The sequence below is a fragment of the Ctenopharyngodon idella genome, chromosome 7, assembly GCF_019924925.1.
Source record: "Ctenopharyngodon idella isolate HZGC_01 chromosome 7, HZGC01, whole genome shotgun sequence".
NCBI lineage: Eukaryota > Metazoa > Chordata > Actinopteri > Cypriniformes > Xenocyprididae > Ctenopharyngodon > Ctenopharyngodon idella.
In genome coordinates, this window is record NC_067226.1 from 43,863,700 (window position 1) to 43,885,918 (window position 22,219).

Sequence of the window (22,219 nt, forward strand, 5' to 3'; positions counted from 1 at the left end):
TTGCGTTTCTTTTTTCTCCTGGGCTGAACTTGTTTGTTTGTTTTGTTTTTGGCAAATGTAAAGGGCCTTTTCACATCAAAAGTGAAATGACGCAGGAGAAGAAAGTTTAACACTCTTATTTAAGCAAAAAAAGAAAACAGAAATGTGATGTTTATCTAAATTCATTTTTTCTTTGAATTGGATCATCGAAGGTCAGCAACAAAGACTTTGGCTTAAAAGTAATGTGCTACTTGTTACTTTAAAAAAGTAATCTGATTACATATCTCCAGTGTTGGGGATAGTTACTTTTAAAAGTAATGCTTTACAATATTGCGTTACTCCCTAAAAAAAGTAACTAATTGTGTTACTTAGTTACTTTTTATGAAAAGTAATGTGTTACATTACTTTTGCATTACTTTTTCTCACCTTGCTTGTTTGTTTTTTAATAATAGCAACAAAAAAGTTTTTTGGCAAATGTTAAGGCCCTTGAAATGAATAAGCCTCAGGCTGAAGGAAATGCAAATTCACACCTGTATATTAGAGGGCGCAACTCAAACATTCTGCATTAAAGAAGAATAGTATACAAGAGAAGGAAGTTCAACACTGTTGTTTCTAAATCTAATCTAAAGTAATATTTGCTTATTAGTATGGTTGAATTGGATCACTGGAGGTCAGCAGCAAAGACATTGGTTAATAAAGAGAGATTAAATACATAAAGTATATTTGTGCAATTTAATATAATTAATTATTACCAGTTTGCATAAAATTTTGTGATTGCATTTCAGTGTTTTTATTCATTTTGAGGAATACTGAATGATTTGTGCAAGTGAGATGAGTAAATGCATGCTCACATTTAGTCTAGAACTACAATAACCATCATGTTCATACAGCGCACACAACACCTCTGTACTTTATTTCTCTTAACATGGAGACAGGAGAGCTGTCAGTCAATGAATGTGAAAACAAAGTAACTTGCGTTACTTATTTGAAAAAGTAACTTAGATATTTTGTTGTAAATTGAAAAAGTAATACTACTAGTTACTTGAAAAAAGTAATCTGATTACGTAACTCAAGTTACTTGTAATGAGTAACCCCCAACACTGCATATCTCACATTACTTGTAATGCATTACCTCAACACTGAAAATGAATGTGCATACGATATATTAAAATACTTATATTGTTATGCCTAATTATATATAAATACTACATAAAAAGAAAGAAAGCATAAAACTCACCAAACTCACAAATGATGTAAAATTCCTGACTACAGTTATTCAATCTAATCCTTATTCATATTACATACTTGAATTTGAATCAAATGAATGAGCATAGTCACATATTAAAATACTTTAAATATTAATATATATATTTTTATATAAAAAACACTCTATCAAAAGAAAGAAAGCGTAAAACTCACCAAACTCACAAATGAAGTAAAATTCCTGACTACAGTTACTTGTCATCTTCCAGTGAAGTCCAGAGTCTGTGTTGATGTGGCCACAGCCTATTTCCAGCATCGGCTCACTGAGCCAGTTTGAGTAAGTCACATCTGAACCATCCAACCACATCAAGCCTTCTGAGGACATTCAAGTTGGTACATGTAAAATTATGATTTCTGTACTCAAAAACTCATTCAATGGAGCTATTTGCATCTATTTGATTTCATTTCAATCATAAAATATCAGCACAAACTGGTTTATTCTGAATACAATTAAATTTATTCAGTTAAAAAGGATGAATGTGGTTAAAATATGGCTGTGGATACATATTGCTGTGGATCAAGCAATATGTATGATAATGAAAAAAAATGGATTTATTGATGATAAATATATTATTTAATATTACTGGTTATTTAAAACAAAAATTCAAGCTTTCACAATAATCTAGTGCCGTCACACCAGCTATGTACCTTCCGTGTCCAGAGTGAGGTTGTTGGAGGTAGACACTAGTCCTATCCACCAGTCCTGCTCCGGCTGCAGGTTTTTTTGGAGAAACTGCTGGCTTTCATCACTCTGGATGAAGGCCAGGTGCCCTCCGTCCCGCTCACACCAAGCCTGAGCACTGAGGAAACTGCGCTGCTGGGCCACAAACTCATAGCAGGAGCTCTCAAAAGCCTGCTGGTGCTCTGGGCAGGAAAGACATGCTGAAATTATATTAATTATGATCAGAAATAGCAAAGTAAAGAGTCTGCCATCCATCTCTAGTCATACATGAAAACTAGAAAAAGCATCCTGGTGATTTCATCTATATAAAGGGTACCAAAAATACACCAGCTTTCCAAATGATTCTGTTGATTGGCTCTCAAACAAAACCCAGTGATGTAAGCCTAATGGATGCATATTGTGTTTTTACACAAACAAAGGCAATGTTCATTCAGATCAACTAGATAAGCCAGCCTTTACCCACAGAGTGACGCACGAGACACTGTTCATTTGACAGACACTGTAGAAGTTAGGGAAGTTCCAGGTCAATAGCCTATTTCACAAATCAGTCCACCATCATGAACTACAAGGAAAAAATTATTTTAATATTCAGAACCCTATCGTATTGTGACAGAATAATGTTGCCTGATCCTGAAAGATTTTTAAAAAGCCTTATTGATGATCATTTGAGAACCATTTTGTTCTATTAATCACAACAGTCCTATTGGAAAATGTATTCTGAAAGATGTATCTTTTGTTTTGTTATTTTAGAATCATATAATTTCCATTAGGTTCCAATTTATGATAAAAATTCCAGCAAGAAACGATCTTTATTTTTTTTTTAAACATATAGTCATTGCATAGCAACAGTCTACCACCTAAAACACCCTAGAAACCGCATAGCAACACCCTAGCAACTACCAAAAACACCCTAGTAACTGCCTAGCAACACATTAGCAACTGCAAAGCAACATCCTAGCAATTAGAACTGCACGATTAATCATTTAAAGATCTCGATTTAAACACACACATGATCTTAATTCTAAATGACAACGATTCGACTATGCCTTTTAAATTAAATCTCTGACAAAATCGTACCGGAACATTCAAATCTGTGTTCGCGCTCCCGCTGACTCAGAGAAAGCAGCTGTCATGTAACAGTCTTTTCAACTACACAGCTATGCCTCGTTATTTCTCTCTAACACTTGTTCAAATTATCACAGAAGTACTGGGATAAAAGTTTATAGTTCGGATAAACACTCATTTCTAGGGTAGCGATCAAAATAGTAATTACATCATTACACCAGTAGGTGGCGAAAAGTGAGTGTTAAAAAATTTATTTGTCATTGAATCATTGATTCAAGAGATTCGTTCAAAAACGCTGATTCATCCAGTAATGAAACAAGTGAAGTATTTATAAATCATTCATTCATTCAAGATTTTGTTCAAAAATCATCCAGTAATGAAACTTGTTAAGTATTTATGAGTAATTAATCATTCAAACCATTTTTTTAAATAATTCATTCTAATTAATTAAACATTTTTAAATAGACTGCAGCAATTAATATTTTGTCAGAACTAGTAAATTTTTATTTTAATTAGTTGTCTGTTTAGAATCATTGGAAAATCGTGATCTCTATTTGAAACAAATAAAATTGTGATTCTCAATTTATCCAGAATCGTGCAGCTCTGCTAGCAACCACCCAGATTACATTAGCAACACCCTAGCAACCACCCATAACACCCTAACAACTGCCTTGCAACCACATAACAATGCCATTGCAGCCATCCACATTATCCAAGCAACTACAATGCAAAGACATCCAGAACACCCTAAAGATCACTCAGAATATCATAGTAACTGCATAGCAGCACCCTATCAACCACTCACAACACCTTAATAACTGCTTAGCAACACACTATCAACCACCTACAACACCCTAGCAGCTGCCTATCAACCACATCTGGCAACCACTAAAAAACACCCTAGCAAGACCTTAGCCACCACCCACAACATCTGAACAACTGCTAAACAGCTTCATAGCAATGCCCTAGCAACCAGCCATAATACCTTAGTAACTGCCTAGCAACCACCTAACAACCACCCAGAATACCCTAGCAACCACATAGCAATCTGTCTATTTGTCAGAGACATGGCCTTAAAACTGGTTGAAACCAAAGTATAGATAGAGGGACTTTGTTGAAACTTAACTTAAAACCACTTTCAATTTAAAACTACTTTGCACTTTTACACCTTCAAACCTCAAGTTTTTCAAACTTAAAACCTTAAAACTTCAAGCTTTTCTAACTAATTTAAACTGGCTATAGGCTTTCTCAAAACAATGTTTGTCTTGAAAATCTAGGGTTTTTTAAATGTTTTTTTATTATTATTATTATTTATATTTTTGACTATATTTTTGACAATAAATAGCCTACTTAAAGCTATTTTACATTTCAGCGCAGTGCAAGTTTTTTTTTTTTTTTTTTTACATTGTACATGAAGTGACTTCATTCAGGTAATTAGCAAAAAAAGATTCACTTTTCACTAATAGAAGAAGCATGGGAATTATGTAGTGACAAATGCCACGATTGTATTCATGTGTTTAACTAGGAGGGTGTATAACTCCTGAACAACAGGGGGCAGAATAGATCTCTTCACTCACTGGTTCTCTGACATTAAAATCACAGAAGAAATATACCAATTCAAAACATACTGTTGTATTTCACGATGTTAGGGACCTCGACATATGGAAATATTAAATACATAATTTGATCCGGTGCACCGTTTCTGGTAGATTTGGTTCTTCAAAGAGGTGAGTGTCTGAAACACTAAATACATCTGTTATTAATGTAAAAGATCAGGCGATATGCACTACATTGTAGCTACTGAAAATCAGATTCGCATCAGCAGCAGTAATAAAGCATGTTTATAAACACTGTACTGAAAGCGATCGGCGGTAAGTGTCGCACTGCTTCTCGACGTCTTGTTTACACAGATATCGCGGCAGGTTAACAGCTACTTTGAGTTCACATCCCATAATCTCATGTGTCAGTGTTTTCAAGCGTTAAAGATCTTTATCCGTAGGGTAGATTAACCCTAACTGTATCAGTTTATTTATTAACAAGTGATAGAAACCACAGGGGTGAATCAATGTCACACATGAGCAGCTCCCTACTGAGGTGACTGTAGAAAACACTGTACAAATTTGAAGGACAAAAGCTTTTTTGTAATAAGGAAGTAAAGCTTCACGTCTGTATTTTGTGATCGTGTTAATGAATGTTTCATAACAAAACTGGTATCATCCGAATCCTTATAAAGCCTACTTTATCATATTTGATGTGTCATGAATTTCTAAAAATCTGCATTCTGATAGTTCATACTGCTTCTTTTATCAAGTAAAAGGCCTTTTTAGTATAATTGTAAAAACGGTCCCCTTTTAGGTCACGGTTTACGTGTCTTTTTGCTGTTAAATCTTTTATATTGTTGGTAATATTTCAAGATGAACACTTATAGGACTGAAGCAACTTAGGTTTACTTGATTATTAATGAATTTTTTTTTTTTTTTTTTAGAAAAATCATGTTAAAGGCACAATATGTAAGATTTTTGGATTAAAATATTCAAAAACCACTAGAACAATGTTATATATTTTGTTGATTTGTGTACTTGCATTATCCCAAATGTTTCCAAGAATGTTTAAATCGAGAGAAATAAGCAATTTTAACCAGGACACGGACCATGTCCATGCTTCGCTTATCAATGACATCATACCTGCGTTACCCTCGATTTCTGAATTTGTAGAAATATTGGAAATACCAAAGATGCTTTAATATATTACGTGTTTTATCAGACAGGTGAGCAACTGTTTGGATACATTCATCGACTGAAAACTAATCATGTTATATAGCCCAACACATTAAGTCTTGTTTAAATCTCATTTTCTTGACTTACAGCGAGTACCATGTTTTATCATGACTAATACCGATCTAGCTTACTGCAGTGTGCAACAAGTGTCTCATAGTAGCCGCTAAGTGAATGCACAGAGTAGCATTATAAAAACTTTCAACACACAAATGTATCTAATATGATAAAACAGTGCTGCGTTACCTCACATACTCATGACAGGAAGAAGCGTAAGTGCTCGTCTGCAGTTTATTAAACGCTCCGCTGCTCTCGAGCCGTGTGTCGCACTCGTCTTTCATTAGCAATTGCTTCAGCGTCTTCGTTTCACTCCAACGGCTCTCAGCCCCGCCCTGCTTCATACTACAGTAATGTTAATAAATCTTTAATACATCAGCTCATCCATGAACATGATTTCTGCCCGAGTCTCGTCAGATTCTTTTCCACCGGCTGTAGACGTGTAGACAACACCTCCCATGATTCTGCGAAATCAAGGCGTCATAAAGCTACGCCTTTGTTTTGAATAAGTGACCTCTAGAGGCGAAAACTACATAGTGTACCTTTAAAATATAAGTATCGAATATGATCCATCAGGCTTTTAAGGACGTTTGTGTTCATCTCTCAATCATCATTGTATGGCATTGCATGATATGTTTTGCCCCCCACAAAAACTACGTAAAATTACGCATTTAATTGTCATCTTACTAAGACATATTATTGGGGGATATAGAGTGACAATTAATATTTATATACATTTTATGTAAGTAATCTGCTATACTGTTATGAAGACCTTATTGATTTACATTGTACTTGTAAGCTATCATTCATCTTACATTTTATAAATATCAGCTACTGCACCAAATTGCATATTTTTGCTCAGTTTGGGCCTGATTAGGGTATTTTTTTCCTCCTCAACTATGAATATCTTAATATCTCATCCAAAATTTAAACTTAATTTTGGAAAAATACTTAGTATTAATATCTTTATATTAACTGGCTTTCTATTTTATTTTGATAGTCTTAAAGATTAATTTCATAATGAGCTCATACAAGCTCAATGCCGTGAAGTAGAATGTGTGCCAATGTTCGGGGGTGGTTGAAGGACGTGAAGGATACACTCGATGCATCCTTCAAAATGAACTGAATGAAGGACGCGAAACAAAGGCTGGCTTTCAGGGATCCTTCAAATCGAGATGGCCTTCAGTGGCGCTTGATGACGTGACAGCCGAGATATGCAGCCTTCCGTTTGAGAAGCAGAAATATCATGATAAACCAGACAGAAAGAAGGAGCATTGTGTTTTATTCCCATGTTGACCTGTGTGTAGCTGTAAGTTTAAGGGGAAAAGGGCCATGAAAATATTTAAAGTATATTCTTTTGTATTAAAATTTATAATGCTAGAATTATTATTGTTATAATATATTCTTAATTTATCTTGTAAACCCTTGTAAGATAATAAAGTTTGTTGTGTCTTCTTAAGCTAAATTAAAGGTGCAATATGTAATATTTTCTGTCCGCTAGAGGTCTCTAGAGGCCTATTCAAAACAAAGACGTAGCTTGATGACGCCAAGTTTGAGCGCGGAATCTTGGGACATGTGGTCTTCACCTCAACGGCCGGTGGAAAAGAATTGGGATAGGACTCGGGAAGAAATCATGTTCATGGATGCGATTATTAACGTTACTGTAGTACGAAGCAGAGCAGGACTGAGTGTTGTGGGAGCTGAACGAGGCCGCAGTCGCCGGCGCCGTTTCCGCTTTTCCGGTCATGAGTATGCGGTAACGCAGCTCTGATTATCATATTAGATACATTTGAGTGTGTTGAAAATGTTTTAACGTTACTCTGTGCGTTCACTCGGCGGTGGCTTTGAGACACTTGTTGCACACTGCAGTAAGATAGATCGATTTTAGAATATCATATTAAATGCTGGATGGCTTGTGTTGATAAATGGCATGCAATTAATTTTAAAATGTATTGTATGATGGAGAAAATTCGGTATTACTGTTACTAAAAATAAAGGTGCATCTGATTATGCTATGTTAGCTACTTCACAAATAGTGTTTTTCTCTGATGGTAAAGTGTGGTACTCGCAAAAAAATCAAGAAAATTAGATTTAAACAATAAGACTAAACGTGTTGAGCTATGTAACAACAATTAGTTTTCTGTCTATAAATATATCAAAACAGTTGTTCCCTTGCCTTTTAAAACATGTAAATATTAAAGCGTCTTTGGTGTTTCCATGGTTTTTACAAAATAAAACCGGAAACCGAGGGTAACGTGGGTATGATGCAATTGACAGACGACTCCTCACACATCCCGGAGCCTTGGTTAAAATTGCAATTTTCTCACGATTTACAAATATTTGCAAACATTTGGGATATTGTAAGTACACAAGTGAACAAAATATATAACACTGGCCTAGTGTTTTTTGGATATTTTACTGCAAAATTCTTACATATTGCACCTTTAATACAAATTTAATAATGGGTTTCCATTTAGTTTGACATTGCAACTGAGGGAAAACAAAAAGAGGCACACAAATGACACTGTTTTGTAAAAGTTCAGTGAAATCAGCCTTCTGTACCCCTAAAGAAAGTGTTGTAATATTTTATAACCATATTTAGTCATACAATCAACCATTTATACAATCTGAGACCATCACTTCATCACAGTTCCATAACTCTTACTAAATGTGATCATAGTGTGCCGCTAACATTTGTTTTCTCCTAGGTTATAATGCTGCTAGCTCAGATAAATCAGTCAGCAGATTTCCAGCATGAGGGTGACGCTCAGGAAGTCACGCTCTGCTTAACTGAGGCTGTGGGGATCGCAGGTCAGAGCTGCACGCTTTATTCATGATTTCTTTTCAGACATTGACATTTTATTAAAGGGAAAGCTGTGTATACACACTACTGTCAGTAAGTTGAAACCTTGAAAAAATGTGTCAAGGTTTCGACAAATATATTAAGCTGCACAACTGTATTAAATATTGATAATAATAAATGTTTCTTGAGCAGAAAATCAGCATATTAGAGTGATTTCTGAAGTGTATGTGACACTGAAGACTGGAGTAAGTAATGATGCTGAAAATTCAGCTTTGGCATCACAGGAATAAATTAAATTTTAAAATATATTAAAATAGAAAATAGTTATTTGAAAATGTAACAATATATCACAGGATTACTATTTTACTGTATTTTTGATTAAATAAATGCAGCCTTGGTCAGCACAAGAGACGTTTGAACGGCAGTGTACTCCATATTACAGTCATCATGATCTGTCACTCTCTGTTTGTCTTGTTGATTATTCAGATGGTGATCAGAGCATGGACACAGTCAGTTTGCAGGCTGTGACTTTAGCAGATGGCTCCACTGCATATATACCTCACAACCCTCAAGGTATGCCTATTACGATGCCTTCTGAATGAGTTCTGAGCAGAAACATTGTTTATCTGAGACATTTTTGAGATGTAAAGCTTAGCATCACCTTCTAAAAAGCATTGATTAGCAAATTTGTTGGTTATTTAAAACTTACTTGGTTATTATTGAGCACATTCTTTCTACATTTTCTATCAAACATTTGCATGTGTGCATTTTGAAGAACAATAACATGTTCCCTAGGATTCAAACCCATGACCTTTTCAATTAGCTAAGCTACAGGACCTTTACTTAGTGTATATATATATATACATGTGTGTGTGTGTTTGTGTATACATTATATAATAGAGCTGGGTATTGATACAGATGTCCAGATTCGATCAGATTCTTTTTGTTGTTGTTGTTGACTCATGTAACTTTGTATTGTAATAAGCAAAAGACATGAAAAGAGACGTGAAAGAGAACTCAATTCAGTACGTTGACATAGTATTTTTTCGAGTGAGGTATTAACTGAGTGCTGGTTGTTTTCCCTAGACAGCAATATAGTAGAAGGACAGGTGATCCAGTTAGAAGATGGATCCTCTGCCTATGTGCAACACATTGCTGTTCCAAAAGCAGGTACTATCCTCGTTATGTAGCAAATCTTCATGTTAGTTTCACTGGTAGTGATCTGGCTTTTATTATTTCATAAACAGGCTTATGATGTTAATATGCAAATAATGTTTCTTTTTTAATTTCCCATATTATATGCTCACTAGATGAGTCAAATAACTGGACTGGCTCATCTGTATGTGATGTTGTTGGTAACGAAAGCTTAAGACTGGAAGATGCTCAGACTGTGCAGTTGGAAGATGGAACTACTGCTTACATCCACCACACCGCAAAAGGTTTTTCCATTTCCTCTGTTTTTACTGTACTCTTAAAATAAAAAATTCTATATAGAACCTTAAATAGAACCCTTATTATGCTATTATTCTTAATTTTGTTTTGGAGGTCTCCTACAACAGATTTACATGTATCAAAGGTCAAAAAACACTTTCGTTTTTCTCATAATATACATTGCACATCACCTCATTTCTCTAAGAGTCTAAAAAAGGTTTCAGTCTCTTTAAACCCCTCCTTTCCAAGAGCCTCCTCTGCTCTGATTGGTCAGATGGCCCAGTCTGTTGAGATCTTTTTACTGCTTACAGCACATGTTGGAAGCAAAATGCCAATAACCATATCTGAATTTCAGCCCCGGAGGCTTCCTCAGTGCTTGAATTACGTAATTTTTTTCTGTATCAATTCCAGCGCAAGTGAGCAGAAAACAGCGTCTTCTCGACATGTCGACAACATGAACCAAACACATGTTCAGAAGACATTTCTCTTTATGTAGAACCTTTCTGGCATAAGGGGATCTTTCAGATTGAGTCAAGAACCTTAGGGTTCTATATAGAACCTCACTGAACCTTTTTTTCTAAGAGTGTGTGCAGCAAGATGTTAAATAGGATTCTGTTGAACGTGCTTTATATATTTATTTTTGGTCTGTCTTTGTCATTAATGCATTTGCAGAAACATATGAACCCAGTACCTTGCAGGCGGTGCAGTTAGAGGACGGTTCTACCGCTTACATCCAGCATGCTGTTCAGGTGTCACAGCCTAACACCATTCTGGCCATCCAGACAAATGGCACAGTAGCAGATTTGCAGACGGATGCATCCATTGACCAAGAAACAATCAATGCTTTGGAGCAGTACACAACCAAGGTTCCCTTTAAAGATGACTAGTCCTAATGTATTTGCCATGATTTTGCTGGTGATATAAAATTAGGTGACATTGTTACATATTTTTAGCATAATAATTTGTCAAAGTTGGTAAGAAAATAATTTTTGTGAAGTGTAATGATCACTCTTGAATTCTTTCCTGCAGATTGAGGAAATGGACTCGTACACAAACTCTGAGCTGATCACCAATGATCCTCATGGTGTTGTGGAGATGCAGGTTAAATTATAATACCCATGTGAAATAGAAAATATCAATAGCCAAACTAGGAGATGCTCAAAAATGTTTATCCTCCCTCCCTCTAGATCGTACTTCAGGGTCAAGGAATTCGCCGTAATACGCAGCAGCCTGGAGAGAAATGTTTTCGGTGTAATTATGATGGATGTGGAAAGCTTTATACCACTGCAAATCATCTTAAGGTCATTATGGCTTTTAAATAAAAGTTAATCACCATAGACAACATTACAAATGCAATGCATTATGATCATAATGCTCGTGTTTTGTTTTTTCAGGTACATGAAAGAGCGCATACAGGTGACAAGCCATACTGTTGTGACATACCTGGCTGTGGAAAAAAGTTTGCAACAGGTAACAAAGACTTACAAATCAATTTGTCACCTCGGCAGAGATTTCTTTTTTGTCCTAGATCAAACTTTTAGGTCAGTAAGATTTTTTTTAAAGAAATTAAATATCAATAAATTGATTAAAACAGTATTTATAATGTTAGAAAATATTTCTGTTTCAACAAAAAAAACATTTGAACTTTCTATTCATCAAGGAATCTTGAAAAAAATCACGGCACAACTTTTTTAGACATTTGATAATAATAAATGTTACTTGAGCAGCAAATAAGCATATTAGAATGATTTCTGAAGGACCATGTGACACTGAAGACTGTAGCAATGATGCTGAAAATTCATCCATTACAGGAATAAATTACATTTTATGATATATTACAACAGAAACCAGCAGGGCTTGACATTAAAGGGATAGTTCACCCAAAAATGAAAATTCTATCATTAATTTCTCACCCTCATGTCGTTCCACCCCCTTAAGACCTTCGTTCATCTTCAGAACACAAATGAACATATTTTTGATGAAATCTGAGAGGTTTTTTATTTATCTCCCATAGAAAGCAACGAATGTTTGCAACCTTAATGTTATGAAGTGACGAGAATAAAAAATAGACTTTATTCAACAATTTCCTGCTGGTTACCGTGTCTATTAATGGGTATAGATACAGTAACATCTTCAGCTAGTCAGCTTGAGATCCTTTCCATCTAAACTGGTTACATCTCTCAAGCCTAGCAGTAGGATAACTATATTCATCCACGCAGTCACACAGAGCCGAAGCACAACCAAAACAATGTTCTTCTGCAAAATGCATGCAGTTTTGTTTTTTAACCGCTAGAGGGCAACAAGTTACATAATGTGCCTTTAAATTGTAATAATGTGTTCACATTCACAATATTACTCTTTTACAGTATTTTCAATCAAATAAATGTATTAAAACATTAAAAAATCTTACCAACCCCAAACTTTTGAACAGTTGTGTATTTTTGATGTATTTGCTGTGTTATATTCATCACATCTTTTAGGTTATGGTTTGAAAAGTCACATCAGGACACACACTGGAGAAAAACCTTACCGCTGTCAGGAGTTGGACTGCAAAAAATCTTTCAAGACCTCAGGGGACCTTCAAAAGCACACCAGAATTCATACAGGTACTTTCTTTGTTGCCTTAAAATCTTCCATCTATTCCTTGGAATATTAATGATCTGAATATGAATATAGTAATCACACAGTACTGTGTTAAAATACCATGGTATTGAATAGTAGACAAAAAAGCTGCATGCATAAGAATTATACAAGAATTAGAAAATTTCTGTTTAAAATCGATGTTTCATATTGTTGTTGTTGCGTGAAAACCTTGTATCTCATTTTTATTTTATTTTTTCATATTCATTACTAATGGTCACCCTTTATGAGTCTGTAAGTTTTGCACATATCTAACCAATGAAAAGTACAGAAAGAGCTTGTGACTAAACCTCATAACACCACTGGATTCTCAAATTGTTGATAAAACCATATAACTCCTCCCCCCTCTACCATGAATGAAGTGCTGCACATATGTACAGTGTTTTCTTTACTCTTTTCTTTACTTAACACTATATATATATATATATATATATATATATAATATATATAAAGGCTGTTTTATGTATTTGAGGAGTGGAGAAGAGTGTCTTAGTCTAGCATTTGTTGTCGAGTCATAGCCAACGCTGTCTTATATAGCCTGTGCGAAGCACTTCGTCTTTAATAACATGGGATTTTGGCAGAAAAATGACAGAAAAAGCTGAGCACCCACTCAGAGCACGCTACAGTAAACTTTATAACCTGTAAGTTGAAACTTATTACTGCCTCAGATGCGGCTGTTCTAATGACGGACAAAACACCTATGTCCGAAATTCAGTGGTCAAAAACCTCGTTAACATCATCTGTGCTTGTTTTTTGTAAAATGTTAATAACATATTGACGCATATAAAGTGTTTTCCATTTCCGTTTTTTACAAATGTGTAAATTTTGGAGATAAGAGATTTCCGCCCGACAACAACGATATGGAGATTTGTCATACTAGCTGCACTATTACCAGTGTGATACCAAGGTACCACCACATTACTTGGGCTCCTACCAATGACCTCTGTTCTTTTAAGGAGAGAAGCCATTTTTATGTCCTATCCCGGGCTGTGGACGATCCTTCACTACCTCAAACATCTGTAAGGTGCATGTTCGCACACACACAGGAGAGAAACCGTATCACTGCCCAGAGCCAGGCTGTAATCGGGCCTTTGCCAGCGCAACAAATTACAAGAACCACATACGGATCCATACAGGTGTGCTGCTCTTTAGCCTTAAAGGGATAGTTCACCTAGAAATTAAAGAGGTCATCCTTTTACTCACTCTCATGTTGTTCCAGACCCGTATGACTTTCTTTCTTACTTGGAACTCAAAAGGAGAAATTTTGGTTACACTTTATTTTAAGGTGTCTGTGTTACAGTGTAATTATATATAAGAAAATTTGTATTTATTTATTTTATGTGGCAGGCCCAGCTCCAGAACATAAAACAGACATGTGCTTTGGCTCTTTTGACTCAGGCTGCCCATTTAGAATTTCTCAAGCCAACATCAAAGTTTGTTTACGAACTTTAGCTTTTAGTTATATATTTAAGTATATATTTAATGCACTCACTATAGGGTTGGGGTTAGGATTAGGGCTTGGTTTAGGGTTAGTCGCATGTAATTATGCATAATTTACAGTTATTATTACTACAGTAACTACATGTAATATGTGTAACAAGGACACTGTAAAATAAAGTGTTACCGAAATTTTGAATGATGTGCTGATCTGGTCAGATGTCAAGTTGTTGTTGTTAATCTGTTTCTCAAACAAAGCTATTGTATGAACTCAGAAGACTTGTAATATAGAGCATGAATACTTTTATACTTTTAATGTGCTTCCTGTCATTTTGGAGCTTGTTAACTCCAGTCCTCCCTTTCATTTATTATGTGTATATATATATATATATATATATATATGTGTATATATATATATATATATATATATATATATATATATATATATATACATACAGTGTGTATGTATATATATGTGTATATATATATATATATATATATATATATATATATATATACCTAAAAATTAAAATGCTGTCATTATTTATTCACCCTCATGTCATTCCAAACCTGTATGACTTTGTTTCTGTTGTGGAACGTAAAAGAAGATATTTTGTTAAAATGTTACAGTAATGTTCCATTTGTAACGTTGGTTATCTACATTAGTTAACGTAAACTAACAAAGAAAAATACAGTAACACTATATTTATACTATAAGGTGACATAGTTACACATGGTACATGTACTTACAATAGTCATAACAGTAAATTATGGATAATTACAAATAAATAACCCTAAACCTAACCATAACCCTATGGTATTTACATGTAATTAATATTACGCAGTACTTATTTGTGTAATTACACTGTAACAACATCACCTTTAAAATAAAGTGTAACAAAAATAATTCTAAAGCATTTATTAATCTTAGTTAATTAGTTTCAGCATTTACTAATATGTTATTATGCTCAAACTATGTATTTGTTAATATTATTTAATGGACCTGAGCTAACATGAACTAACAATGAACAGTTGTATTTTTGTTAACTAATGTTAACAAAGACTAATAAATATCGTAATAAATGTATTGCTCGTTGTTAAAGTTAGTTAATGCATTAACTGATGGGCTCTTATTTTAAAGTGTTACCAATATAGTGTCTCAGTGTTTTTTGGAGTGACATGAGAGTAAGTTAATAGTGACAAAACTGTCATTTTTGGGTGAACTATTTCTATAAGTATCCAAAAATTCACCTTGTGTTTTCACAAAAGAAAGAAAGAAAGTCATACAGATAATGGAAAACATGTGGGGGTGTAAATAATGACAAAATTTCCATTTTGAGAAAAAAACTCTTTCTTTATAATATTTAATCTAACCTAAATGTAACGATGATTGCAACTCTGTGAAATATCTAAACCAGTGTCTTTATTGCATGCAGGAGAGAGGCCGTATGTTTGCACAGTTCCTGGTTGTGACAAACGATTCACTGAGTACTCGAGTCTATACAAACACAATGTAGTGCACACTCCCTGTAAACCCTACAAGTGCAACCACTGTGGAAAGACGTACAAGCAGATTTCCACGCTGGTCATGCACAAACGTACAGCACACAATGACTCTGAGCCTATAGAAGAGGAGTCGGAGGGCTATTTTGAACCCCCTTCAGGTTGGTTTTGAAAAATATCTACATCATAGATACAAGATCAGATTTTGATGATGTTTCATGAGCGAAACTGGGCTGTTTTTTGTGTTCAGAGGCTATAGATGACCCCTCCCTGAGTGTTAGTCCTGTGAAGTGTGAGGACACTTGTCCTGAAATGGCTTCTGAAATCTCTGATGTTACAGAACAACAGCATGTAACTCTCATCACACAAGATGGAGCATCACAGGTTTGCATCTACAGTTTCTGCATTTTTTTATATGAAGTGTTTTGAGTCTTTTTGATTATGCTTTTGACTACCAATTTAAGTGTGGTATTCTGTTTAACACAACATAGAAAAAAAGTCAGTAGATTCTTATACTGTAAGCTAAAATGTGCTTGGTCATTTGAACTGTTGTTGTGACTGACTGCAAATTTGGTCAGGTGACTTTTCAGACCTTGCCCTAAAACTCTGGCAATTTTCAGAGCAATTGTGCAATAATTTCTGTGCTGCTATCGGTGCTGGGTAGATTACTTACAAATTGTAGTCCATTACTGAATACAAATTACATGATGAAAATTGTATTTAGTGATCAATTATGCAATCGTAATCTATTATATTACAGATTTTAGGTAATATAATCTAACTACTTTTTGATTACTGTTAGATCTAAGTCGTTTATCACATTGATTTGAATAGGATAATCTTGTACCATATTAATATAAAACTACAAAGAGAAAGAAAATGTATTTCATTTTTTTGTTATAAACAATATAAGGTGCATTAAACATTACATTATGCCAGGGTTTCCCTAACTGGGGTTTGTAAAAGAACTGCAGGGGCTTCGTAAATTGATGAAAAGCTATTAATTGATTAATTAATTAATAAAAATGATCAAATAAAAACAATCAAAATAAAACACTTAATAAAAAGATTCAATATTTTGATTGTTTATGCTGTGTGGCCTTTCAATTTTCAGTGTAAAAATAGACGCTTGACTAATGGTTGGTCTGTGTGTGCAATTTCACAAAACTGGAATACTTTCTGAACATATATAAGCAATAGTCTTTTTTTTAGAAAGAAAAATTTAACATAATAAACAAGAATTAGCGACAGTGAATTATGAATAATTTACTGCCGTTTTGTGAGTATTAAAGTCCCACTGTAGTCAATAATTTTACCCTTTAATCACCAAAATTACATATTTAAATGTTTTTTCCTTAAAAAATTTCTTCATGCCTTAAATAGCTAGAATGTAACTCTACACCCTTGCCTTTTTTAGTATACGTGATTCTATGAATATGCAAATTAGCCCCGCCTCCACTCACTCACACCAGCTCAGTGATGCACTCGTTGACGATCACACGTTGACGTGATTGGTTACAAGGTAGCTTGTGCTAGTGCTTTCAAACCGCGTTTTTGAGACTGTCTTTGGCTCACTGCAGTTTTAAACAGAAAATACTCGGCAATGGTGTTGACTTATGAATTTGCACATGGTTTGTCTTAAAGCATATTAAAAACACCACATAGACATAAACAACATCACCATAGGGGGACTTTAAGTGATCGGTTAAGAAAGGTAACGAGTATTTTACAACATAATATCATCTTATTACAAGTATTTAATTTTAGAATCTGATTACGTAATCCAGATTACTTGTAATGACTTACTACCCAGCACTGGCTGCCATAGACTTCTACAGCAAATCCAGAAGCTAATCACAATACATGTGCTGAATGGGAAGTTCTGTGATTTTTAACAGGCTATTGGAAATGCAATCACAATGGTAACACAAGATGGCAGTATGATCACCTTCCCACCCACTGAGTCTTTGCTGACATCAGCGGAGGCTCATTCAGTGACTATGGTCTCAGAGGATGGGACTGAAGGACAGGTGTGTAGGATTTTTGGGTATTGTAAATTTAAGAAGCAGATATTCATGTGTGTGGGTTTTCGTTTCCAGCAAACACACAAAATGTTCTTTCCTAATTATCACAAGACTATGCTGATTTGCATGCATATCAAGCTCTGCTGTGATGTTTTTGTAGGCCAGTCTGGAAGTTAGCATCACTCTGGTTCCCTCAACAAAAACCCAGTAGGATTTTTCCATTAGCTTTTGGATTATTGCAGAAAATAAGTTCTTTGACCAACAAAAGTTTATGGTTCTTACATGTTTTGTTCACAAATGAACACAACTTTATAAATTTTGAAGTGTAAATACAATCACTAAGCTTCCGACAACTATTTCAGTCTTTGAAAGTTTGAGTTAGAATAGTTTGCAAGAGTGCATTTAGAAACACAACGAGGCTGGACCAGTGAGTAGATGAGTTTACCTGTTTGGCTGATGATGTTTAATGTCCCCGACAACCTCTCATAATAATAATAATAATAATTCCTTACATTTATATAGCGCTTTTCTGGGTACTCAAAGCGCTTTACATACGGGTCCCATTTAGCCACTTGATAGCAACTGCCTTTTTCAAGACAAGTAAAAGCTTTAAAAAAAATCAGTAGGGGGTATTACTGATGTATTTTATGTTGTTGAATAAAACATGAAGATATCTTGAGCTTGTGTTCCTCACAGACCTCAAATCAGCCATTTAACTAAAAACCCATTCTGTCATACTTTAGTTTGGGTTCAATTCTCACTAATAAATATTACTTTTGCCTCAAAAACAAACAAAAAAAACACTGCTAATTACTGCTTATTAATAGTTAGTAAGGTCGTTGTCAAGTTCAGGTATTGGTAGGATTAAGGGATGTAGAATATTGTCATGCAGAATAAGGCATTAATATGCACTTTATAAGTACTAATAAACAGCCAATATCCTAGTATATGCTAATAAGCAACTAGTAAATAGTGAGAATTGGACCCTAAACTAAAGTGGTACTGTACCACCCATTTAAAAAACCCATTGATCCAGAATGATGGAACCAGAACTGCACTTTTCCAGGTTTTGGCCCACTATAATACGTCATCCCTGCAGCAATCTATGAACTATTTTTATGTATTTTTTTCTTTTCTCTCCAGATGACTATTATGATGCCAGAATTAACATCTTCCAGGATCACACAGGATGGGTTATCAGCACACCCAATTACACTTCTGGCTACTTCTAACGGCACACAGATTGCTGTTCAGGTAGAGTGCTCTTAAGGCTGGAATACACTACATGACTTTTGCCAAGAGTTTTTACAGTCGGAGGAGTTGATGTTAGTCGCCGAAAGTCACAGCCAATCTGCAGATTTTAGGCAGTCGGAGTTGACCAGTTTCAAAGAAAATCGCATAGCCACAGACCATGATTTTTTAGCTTCAGCCTATGATTTCATCCAGTCAGAAGATATCAAACATGTTTGATATTCTAAGCTGATTTTGGAACACATTATTTTCATGTCAAGCGTCTTCTAGCAGCAAGGCAGGAGCATATTTCTGCGTGAGGTTAGACGCTGACCAACGCAGACAATCACCAAATTTCAGTAAATCACTTCTCAAGGTCTTTGCACACTGAGTCCGAAATTTTCATATGTGTTTTTTTCGTATTCGTCATCCTAAAAATTCATCATGCACAGAAACCTTGCACGCTGAGTCTGATTTGTATTAATAAATCCGTTGTGAAAAAATTCGCAAAATAATACAAAATGGAGTCTCCAAGCAGTGAGGATGATTTTGTTGTCCTCTCTCTTCTTAAAAAGAGAAAAAGAAAGAGGAAATATTGGGACCATCCAATCCTGAGATTGCGTAGAGAGGAAGGAGAGTTCCACGTCCTTATCAAGGAGCTGCGGGATTATCCTGAGTGATTCAAAGCTCAGTTTGATGCTTTGCTAGTGCACTTTGTTTGTCATACAGTGCTTTGTGCTGCGAGACGAAGTGGAGCAACTTGTCAGACGCCATTCTGGATTTTGACGTTCGCTTGTACGGTGGCTCTGAATTGTCAAAACACCTCTCAAAATGCTTGCTACAGATGCGAAAAACGCAGAAAATTGAACCCGATCCAAAATATTTTTTTTTATGACGGATGAAAGTTTCAGAAGCAGTGTGTAAACGTGATTGACCCAACATGAGGTCGTATTTATTTTTTAACGTGCAAAAATTTTTGAAAGACCTTCAGACATTCCATGACCCGACAAATGGCGATTTGAACATGTTCAATCGGTGAAAACAAGCGATCAACACCAACAGACGCTGACACTGATTTGACAAATAAGTAGGGCAGTTGTGGCCTATTGGTTAGAGAGTTAAACTTGTAACCCGAAGGTTACCAGCAGGAAATGTAGTTGGGGGGAGTGAATAAACAGCCTGTCACATCCTGTCTACTTAGATATCTTCATCGGATTGATTTTTGAAAGTAGCATAGATACACTGATGATCCAAAACATTATGACCAGTCATAGGTGAAGCGAATATTGTTGATCATCTCCTGAAAAAGCCATACATTAAGGTCTGGGTAGATGCAGGAGAAATGGGCAGGATTAAAGATCTGACCGACTTTGACAAGGAAGTTATTACGGCAAGGCGACTGGATCAGAGTATCTCTGAAATGGCAAGGCTCGTGTGTTGCTCCCGGTCAGCAGTGGTAAGAATTTACCAACAGTGTCCGAGGAGGTATAAACCACAAACCAGGCGCCCAAGGCTCATCGATGCACTAGAACAATGAAGTCTATCCCGTGTCTGGTTTGAGCCAACAGAAGAGCCCCGTTTCCACCGCAGGAACATTCCCCAGGAACTAGGGACTTTGGGGTAGTACTCGGTGTGTTTTGACCGCAGGGACCAGGGTCTAAATAAAGTTCCGGGTGAAAATTCACCCCTCAAAAAGTCCCTACTCTCGAGTTAGTTCAGGAACTTTCGGGGGTGGGACATGCTGATTGGTTGAGTTCACGCAGCATTTTGACTGGTTGACTCAACGCAGCATTTTATTTCAACCACCATTTTTAAAAGTCTGTTGCGGTGTGTGCAGTAAGAGTTGTTTGATATTCGAATCAACAATGATAGTCTAGAATCAACAAAAGTAGACTAGGGTCTACCTTGGCACAAGTCACACAAAATATTAATGATGGTAATGGAAGGAATGTGTCACAACACAAGTGGCCTCTTTCAGCAGGGTAATGCACCCTGACACACTGCACACATTGTTCAGGAATGGTTTGAGGAACAATAGTTCAAGGTGTTACCCTGGCCTCCAAATTCTCCAAATCTCAATCCAATTGATCATCTGTAGGGTGTGCTGGACCAACAAGTTCAATCCACAGCAGCTCCACCTCACAACATACAGGAACATTAAGGATTTGCTGCTAATGTCTGGGTGCCAGAGACCACAGCACACCTTCAGGGCTCTTGTAGAGTCCATGCCTCAGCGGGTCAGTGCATATTAGGCAGGTGGTCATAATGTTTTGGCTCATCAGTGTACATCACTGCCTATGATATCCCACTATCCTGAGTGTTCGATTCCATTACACCTGAGCTGAAGGAAACAAATTGTGTCTGAAAGTTTCTCTGGTCTGGCCTACAGTTTAGATGGTTTCATTCGTTTCTATTTTTATTCACTTTAATATTTTTTACAATTACTTTCAGTATTTTAGTTTTATTATCATAGTTAGTGAAAATATTTTTCCACCTTGATCTTTAACTGTACAGCTGGGCATATGTGTATATTTTATTGATCGTAGGTGTTGTGTTTTATCTTGTAGCTCAATGAACAGACTTCACTGGAAGAGGCTCTGAGGATAGCATCATCATTGCAGGGAGGAGAAACTACAGAACTGGCCAATTAACTACCTTCACCTTCAGATAGGGCTCAGTATTTAGTGTAACTAGTGATTCCATGAACGAATGATGAACTTTTGTAATTACCCTTTCACCGCAATTGTACAGAGGTCAAACTGTGCACTATGATAACATTTTTATCAGATTTTGTTCATTGATATAGATATCTAAAGGCAGAAACCTGTTTGCATTTTTAAATAAAAAGAGATGAATGGGATGTGTTTTGTGATTATTTCTTAGATATGACATTGTTTCGACTCCAGATGATCTTTCTTCTCTTGAAGAGCACAAGGTTCATGCCATTCTGACATTAAAGCAACATACCTAATACAAATAATACAATTTTCAGTTCACGTTTTCATTCAAAGTGTTATGCTGATAATATGAATCGCAATGAAGCTTTTTGTAGTAAATTAGAAAATGCAAAACAAGCATTTTTCACTAGTGGTCGCAGATGTTTGGTACGTAAAGGCTACATATATTGGTCAAAAAGAAAAATAAAGCTTTTTGGGGGGCAAAAATAGTTTTTATAGAGGAAAAAGTCAAAACATCAGTCAAGTTGGGCAATAGCAAACATTCATATAGTCTTTCAAGACTGGTGGAGGCAGCACTCTTAATTTCACCAAGCAACGCATGCATAAGGAATATTTATTATGAGGAACTGTTGTTTTATTGTGTCAAGTGGAAA

The 22,219-nt window shown here is 35.5% G+C and overlaps 2 protein-coding genes across 4 annotated transcripts in view; one reads left to right on the forward strand and one right to left on the reverse strand.

Moving 5' to 3' along the window:
- The window catches only part of pkd1l2b (polycystic kidney disease 1 like 2b), a 35,913-nt gene extending 33,734 nt beyond the window's left edge, over positions 1 to 2,179 (reverse strand). The window contains exons 1-2 of the mRNA XM_051899545.1: positions 1,891 to 2,179; positions 1,399 to 1,557 (exon numbers count right to left, since the gene is read on the reverse strand). Of these exons, the coding sequence (XP_051755505.1) occupies positions 1,399 to 1,557; positions 1,891 to 2,179 (448 nt within the window). The remainder of the gene's footprint in view (positions 1 to 1,398; positions 1,558 to 1,890) is intronic.
- A 2,374-nt stretch (positions 2,180 to 4,553) lies between these two features.
- On the forward strand, positions 4,554 to 21,748 carry znf143a (zinc finger protein 143a). Of its 3 annotated transcripts, none has more exons than XM_051900849.1 (16): positions 4,554 to 4,716; positions 8,529 to 8,631; positions 9,110 to 9,196; positions 9,710 to 9,793; positions 9,934 to 10,062; positions 10,727 to 10,920; positions 11,084 to 11,155; positions 11,242 to 11,355; positions 11,449 to 11,524; positions 12,535 to 12,660; positions 13,651 to 13,830; positions 15,568 to 15,795; positions 15,885 to 16,018; positions 17,533 to 17,664; positions 18,802 to 18,912; positions 21,456 to 21,748. In XM_051900849.1, exons 2-16 carry the CDS (start codon positions 8,535 to 8,537, stop codon positions 21,537 to 21,539), a joined length of 1,848 nt encoding a protein of 615 aa, XP_051756809.1. In that variant the 5' UTR covers positions 4,554 to 4,716; positions 8,529 to 8,534; the 3' UTR covers positions 21,540 to 21,748. The 3 variants fall into 3 exon arrangements, with proteins under 3 accessions (XP_051756809.1, XP_051756810.1, XP_051756807.1); XM_051900850.1 differs by having other exon boundaries at positions 4,587 to 4,716; positions 8,529 to 8,868; XM_051900847.1 differs by having other exon boundaries at positions 4,587 to 4,716; positions 8,529 to 9,196.
- The last annotated feature ends 471 nt before the right edge of the window (positions 21,749 to 22,219 follow it).

What these genes read in the sequence shown, in the direction of transcription:
- znf143a (XM_051900847.1), top strand. Translation starts at nt 9,010, where the DNA reads ATGCAGCCTTGGTCAGCACAAGAGACGTTTGAACGGCAGTGTACTCCA. An exon ending in CATCCACCACACCGCAAAAG is followed by an intron (nt 10,063 to 10,726) that starts GTTTTTCCATTT and finishes ATGCATTTGCAG; the next exon opens with AAACATATGAACCCAGTACC. An exon ending in CCACATACGGATCCATACAG is followed by an intron (nt 13,831 to 15,567) that starts GTGTGCTGCTCT and finishes TATTGCATGCAG; the next exon opens with GAGAGAGGCCGTATGTTTGC.